At 42.2% G+C, this 6,981-nt stretch overlaps 1 protein-coding gene across 1 annotated transcript in view; it reads right to left on the reverse strand.

Moving 5' to 3' along the window:
• The window catches only part of ABLIM2 (actin binding LIM protein family member 2), a gene marked incomplete at its 3' end in the record, with an annotated part of 101,741 nt that extends 98,364 nt beyond the window's left edge, over nt 1–3,377 (reverse strand). Inside the window, exon 1 of the mRNA XM_029084868.1 lies at nt 3,362–3,377. Within this exon, the coding sequence (XP_028940701.1) occupies nt 3,362–3,377 (16 nt within the window). The remainder of the gene's footprint in view (nt 1–3,361) is intronic.
• Nucleotides 3,378–6,981: the final 3,604 nt, after the last annotated feature.

Consider the following 6,981-nt stretch of genomic DNA (forward strand, 5'->3'; position numbering starts at 1 on the left):
AGATCATCTAGTTCCAACCTCCCTGCCATGAGGAGGGACACCTTCCACTCGATCAGGTTGCTCAAAGCCTCATCCAACCTGGCCTTGAACACTTCCAGGGAGGGGGCATCCACAACTTCTCTGGGCAACCTGTGCCAGTATCTGACCACCCTCACAAGAAAGAATTTCTTCCTCATATCTAATCTAAACCTACCCTCTTCCAGTTTGAAGCCATTTCCCCTTGTTCTGTCACTCCCTGCCCTTGTAAAAAGTCCTTCCCCAGCCTTCCCATAGCCCCTTCAGGTACTGGAAGGCCACCATAAGGTCTCCCCAGAGCCTTCTCTTCTCCAGGCTGAACAACCCCAGCTCTCTCAGCCTGTCCTCATAGGAGAGGTGCTCCAGCCCTCACATCATTCTTGTGGCCTTCTCTGGACTCGCTCCAGTAGGTCCATGTTTGTCTTATGCGGGAGGCCCCAGAGCTGGACACAAGGTCTGAGAGGTGCTTTCTGTTCTGTGATATTTCTTATGGACATTTTAAAAAGTACTGTGAACTATACTAAGGTATAATTTAATGGATAGAATATAAATATTTTATTCCTAAATAACAAGTTTTTGTAATCCCCAAAACTATCTCTCAATCCAGGGAAAGTGTTAATTCCTCACCCAGGTTCTTGGATGGATAGTGCAGAACCAGAGCCTAAAGACAATGGTAAAAGGAAAACCAGAGGGCTTCAGGGGGGTCCCTTTCCCTGCTCTTTTTGTGTTTTGTTATGTTTTGGTTTGGTTTTTTTACCCTGTTCTTGAGGTTAGGTTACAAAAGTGCAAGCCTTTCATTTCAGACTCATACAAATATAATATAATTTGCCTTCAACAGCAACCCTCCAACAGCAGAAAAGCTACATTACTTTTTTTTAGCAACTATCCGCACTATTGGCTCCTCTATAAATTCACAAGTAACATCCTTCTCCACAACCCATTACATTCATTTCACGAGATGGAAACATTTTGTTTGAGCAAAAAGGCATTAATATCTAAAATTACCAGTATCAGCTGTTTAGTTCATTAAAATGTTCATTTTTTTCAACAAAGACACAGGCTATATTTCAACTCTGAATGAAAAATGCACAGCTCTGATAACGGGTATTATTCTGCAAGAAGGAATTAGCAGAAAATTATGTCTGACACTGAAACCTTTCATCTCTATAGCTAGAGGTGGTGACTGAAAATCAAAATAAACAAATATGAGACCCAAATGCCTTTACTCACTAAGTATTTGAGAAACAGGACAAAGTATTGACTGCTGAAATGCTGCATCAAGCGATCTGGTGAGGGTGTGGTTCGCAGCAGCCCAGAGGGGAATTAAATTTGCCATCTTCTCTGAGCAGGATTAAAGGAGAAGCCGATGAGCGCAGCAGCACCCGACCGGAATTAGAGACTGGAGTTCAAGTTGATTTTTTGCCAAACCCTTCTTTGTATCACCTTAGTCAAAACACTCAGAGTTGGATTTAAAAACATCGAGATGAAAGCAAAGGAAACAACCATTTAAGTGCCTCTAAATATCCCGTGAAGCATTATTCCCAGTTTTAAGTGCCTAAAGCTGGCCCCCGCTTCTTCCCTGCCTTGTGTCTGTATGTAAAATGCAGAGACTAAGAGTTCTTCCAGTGCTGGTGTGGGGGTAAGGATAAATATAACATAGTAGTAAGTAATACGGTAATACATGCGGTGTTCAGAGAACTACATGGATGTGAGCTATAAATTTACTTTACATAAGGGGCTTTGGTTTCTTTTTTTCTTCCTAAGGACTGGTGATTCATTATGGAGCCTTGTGGGGCCCTGAGACCTCAATGACCCTTTCCATAGAAAGGATGAGAGAAAGAGTGATTGTAAAACAGGGACTCCACAAGCCTTCCCCATCCATCCTTCCAACCACACTCAGCAGCAAGGAAGAGCAATTCCCCAGCCTCAGCCCTGCCCGGCTGGGCACTCTGATAGTCTGGGCACCGGGGCAGAAGGGAGCACAGTGTGCCCAAATGGATGGGCACCAAACCTGCCCGAGCAGCAGATATGTTAGAAACAGTTGTTCTGCAACAGCATTTTAAGTATGTAGCGTTAACATATTTTACCATATTTCTTATCACAGGTAGGCAATTTGTGTTAAAAGCAGTTCCAAACTTGTCTGCATGCTTTACGGTACCTTGTCATTATAAAGCAATGCCTTTTTCTTCCACACATCTGACAACGAAGCAGAAGACCACAAGAATAATGGGAAAGCTAAAGAAGTTTTGCCTTGAATGTCCACATAACATAGTCCCTCAAGCCCTCCAGCTGGCCACAGAGAGGACTGAACTGTCCCCACCCTCCTGCAGCAGCAAAGCCCTATTATTGCTTCTCTCTTCAGTTTCTATACCATAAGACAGGCAATTCAGCAAATTCACTAAATCTTTATGTCAATAGGTCTCTATTTAACTGAACTCATTGACGTAGTTCAAAAATACAAAATAACATTTCAAGAATCATGTTTCTTTTTCAACTCTATACCTGCATCTGTGACTTCGAAACAACCACTTTTAGAGTGCCTTTCCTTCGGCACTAAGGAAAGGATCGCACTCCTTCCCAGCACTTCCTATGGGTCATCATCAAACCAGAAATCTATAGCTGGTACAGAACAGCAGGCAGATAGCACAACCGAAGCAACCTCTGCTTTTACTGCTAATTACAGAGTTTATGGGATTGGAGACGAAAGAGAGCTGTTATTCTTCAGAATGTGAAGTAATACAACCATACATGAGAGCTGCAACACAGCACAAGTACCCAGCACACAGGAGCTCCAGATCTCACCATATGCTCAGTGCAAAATTCACATCACATAAACAAGCCAGGCACAAGCTAACCTCCTGCCCTCATTATTATAATAAAATATTTACCAAATCCAAAGGCAGTTAGTAAAACTCTTCGCTGAATTTTAGGAACTGTAATGTAAAGGCTATTTTTATATGCGTTTAGCAAGATTACAATGAGAAAGGATACAGGAACAGCACTCCAATATATCTGCATAAAGAAATAGATTTTTTTTTTTTTCATTACAAGCTAATATAAAGTCTAAAGTCAATTTAAATTAAATAAAATGGGGAAAGTTTTCAAATTGAGCTGTCAGCTGTCAGTATTATTATAATTTCCAAATCATCATTCATATAATTAAAAGAACATGAAACATAATTTAAAATAAATGTTTAAGCATCTTCCCCCACTCTGCTGCATTTCCAAGTAAACACAGAATAATTATTCTCATGACAGTATCAGTGATTTTGCTATTGCAGTTCCAGATGAAAAACAAGCCATTTCAGGTCTAGACACTCCAAAATGTGGAGTCATGACACTGTACCTGTATCTTCCGGCATTCCCACGTTAATTCCCTTTGTGAGGGGAACTGCCACCAGAAGCACCGCTGCTGCGTAGTCGGCCAGCAGTGAGGAGCTGTGCCGGGGCGGTGGAGGAGCGGGAGTCACGGCAGCGTGCCGGCACCAAGCGCTCCAACTCCAACGCGCCCGGGGTCAGATGACTCCTGCAGCACCCACGTACAGGCGGGAGGAGAGCCAACACCTCGCTCCCGTGTAAAAATAGTGTCCTGCCAAAGCCTACATATCGTCACGTCCACGGGGCAGGCCACCCCTGGCAGGGTCCCAGAGGGACCGGACGCAGGACGTGCCAGCTACGGCTGTCTTTGCATCAGGTGGTGCCACCTTCCATAGCTACTGCAGGGTGGTGCTGGCACCTGGGATAAAAGGCTTCAAGAAAAAAAAACCTGCAAACTGCCTGGCCACAAAATTAACAATACAGGCTGAGGTAGCTGGGAAACCCCTCTAGCCATCCCCCCAGCCCAGGAGGTCCCTTCCCCCAGTGCAGCAGGGCACAGCACTGATTTCAGGAGATGCTGTAAACTTGTCTCCCGAAGGTGGGCAGTAAGATACCTGGCAGCCAAAAATCTCTCCCTGATTGCTCATTTGGAGTTGGACTGTGTATCCCTGGAATAACAGCGATGCATTGAGCTAGTTAAAGCAATGTTTGCTTGCCCAGTTGTCATGTGAATACTGCATGAGGATTAAAATCTGCAGCTCTTACTTGCTTTGGACTGAATTTGTATGAAGGTAGTAACATGGCTTGTGCATTGGAAAGGAGGCTAATGGCTTGGAAAACAAACTGGCTAAACCTGGAGTAAAGTGCTGGGATAGGAACAGGATTGCACCTCACTTTTTCACAATGCAGATTATTTTTTTCCTTGCAAGCTTCACAGAAGCCAAAACACTCTCCCCCCTCCATTGCTCACCGTGCTTTATCCATTTCACTGCCTACTTGGTTACAAAGTAGCAAAGAAACAGCTTTTTCACTTCTTCAGCAAACAGAAATTACTCAGGGGTGTAAATGTGAAAACAAGTCTCTGCAGCTTCTGATGCTGCTGAGGGAGAGCTGTGAAAGCAACACAGCTTGGGTAGCACTGTGCACAAAAAGCACAGTAAATTCACTCCGTTAACGCAGGTTGAAGAATATTTTTGCACTGAATCATATCAAAATCCATCCAACTGATACAATCTGCATCTATGTTGAAGGCTAAATCTCTATTGACTTCAGCAGTCAATGTTGAATCATTTCACAGAAAGTTCAGTACCTTCTAATCTCCATCAGAAAACAAACTATTTTTTTAAACTTGAAATACTGCTTTTTTTCTTCGCTTGAAAAAAAGGGGGGTGGGGGGGGCTTTTTCTGTAGAATAAAGTGCAAGTTTTATGGCTTAGTAAAGCTCTTATGAATTTTTTTTAAGCTCTTACAAGCTCAATATGGATGAATTGTTATAAACACTATATAAAGAGGGGGTGGAAGGCTCTTTCTTTTTTGAAAGAAAAATGTATCAATGCTTCAAAATAATCTATATGCAATTATGATCAAGTTTGAAAATATTTCATAAGAAGCAAGAAACAGCTGATAGTTTGCACATCTTACAGAAATGCCCATCAACTAAAGCAGAAATCAAAGATTTCCCCGAGTTTCAGAATGTTTCCCTTTGGTTTAATACTTACAGAAAATGTCTTTACATTTTGTAATGGATACGAAACAAAACACTGTTTGTACAGTTTTGACTAGTGGAAACAGAACGAGCATTTCTAAAAGGACGGGTGAGGAGCTCTGACTTCAGAAATCCATATGGTGGGCACATCACTGTCCTGGGCCATGCCAGACATGGTCCACAACTTTAAATATCCCCTGGCTGACAAGGCCCGAGACCTGGAGAGCAGATATGAAGAGCTCAGGTCCTGCACATTGAAACAAAATTATAAATTATTCCATTTTTAAAAATTCTTATATATGCACTATCTTGCAGCAACTGACTTTTGGCATTAAAACCTGAGGGCAATATTTTCTTCTGTTCAATACTGTTGTGCTGTCTGTGTGAGGCCAAATCTGTCCCTGCACTCTTTTGGATCATCGTCAGCCACCCTGGCTGAGCTCTCCAGATATTTGCAGTATTTGGCCTACTTAGTTTTTCCCAGCGGCTACTTCAGCTTGGCAGAAACGCAGAAGGCACTTTGCTAAATAGCAATGCTCTGAAGAAACTTTAAATTAATAGGGAGGAAAAGTAAAAGCGCTTTCACTCTAACACAGCCTTTCCCTCTGCTCACCAGGCTTTCTCCTTTTCAAGGCTAAATGCTATATAACCCACATTTTGATGTTATACAATCATAATGCAGTCACGTAGTGTGTTAATTTGTATTTACAATTCTAGGGGTAACCCCTGAGCCTCCCCTGTGGTCTCACCACTTGGCTCCAGCAAAGGAAAAATCACACTTGAAGAGCTCAGAGGGTTTGGATGGTGTTGCTGTGAAACTCCACCACCACTCATGGGCTTCACAGGCACAAAGTATGAGATCATTGCACTTCATTAGTGCCATGGACTGACTTAGGGAGCGTGACAAGAGACAACAGTGACAGCAGCACAGGCGAGACAGTTCAGACATCGCCTGCCAACACTCCTGCTGCAAACGGGCCAGAAAGCAGAACAGCTTTAACCTGATTTCTCAAATCAACACAAGTCAAACACCTGTAACTCCCCTGTTTCAAAGACAGTTACAGCACACTGCTCTTGCTACAGAAAAGGATGAGGCACTTGGCTCCTATTAACAATTTCAAGTGAAGTTCTGGCGGCCACAGCCATGCCCTCACCCATCCTCTGCTTCAGGTTACCTTTCACCAAGGTTACATTACCAAGGTCAACGCCTTGGTCTTTGCAAACAGCAGCCAGACAGCTTAGCAATGAATTTAAGCCATGCTGAAATGGATTAGCTGGCTGCAAACTCTTCAGAGCCTATGGTACCATTGTCTGTAAATGGCATTTTTAAAAGATTTCAGATCCATTCCTACTTAACTCTTTTTTTTTTTTTTTTCCTGTATTCACTTCCCTCTTCCCAGTAAAAGTTAAAGTGAATGTCAGTAGGTGAAGGTGACAGTATATAGTCTAATCTTGCTCCTTTCTCTCATGCTCACAGCACCTTACTAGACCTATTTTGAGCTTTTTCCGTATTTTATCTTTGAAAATATTTAGAAATAATTATTTATTTTATTAATATATCAGAATGTGTGTATGTTTTTCTTCACTATAAAATATTTCTTTCTAATCAAGAATTGTTTTAAAGAATCAGAGATAAAACAACACCTGAGATTCAGAGACTCTGCAATATACTACATGTATGTACCTGTTTGCATACAGCAATTCTCACGCTGCTTGTGATCTGCATATTGGTTAATTTTAGGTTGCCCTGAGTGGACTCAGGAGTTGGACTCAACAATCCTTGTGGGTCCCTTCAAACTCAGGATCTTCTACAACTTTATGATCCTATGTCCCTGGACTTTAAGTCACTCACTATGTTTCTAACTAACTGCATATAGGACTTTAATAGCAAATGGAGACTACAGAGTCCAGTCTCAGTATAGATTAAGAAATTCACTTATCAT

The sequence above is a fragment of the Antrostomus carolinensis genome, unplaced genomic scaffold (assembly GCF_000700745.2).
Source record: "Antrostomus carolinensis isolate BGI_N321 unplaced genomic scaffold, ASM70074v2 scaffold10395, whole genome shotgun sequence".
Lineage (NCBI taxonomy): Eukaryota > Metazoa > Chordata > Aves > Caprimulgiformes > Caprimulgidae > Antrostomus > Antrostomus carolinensis.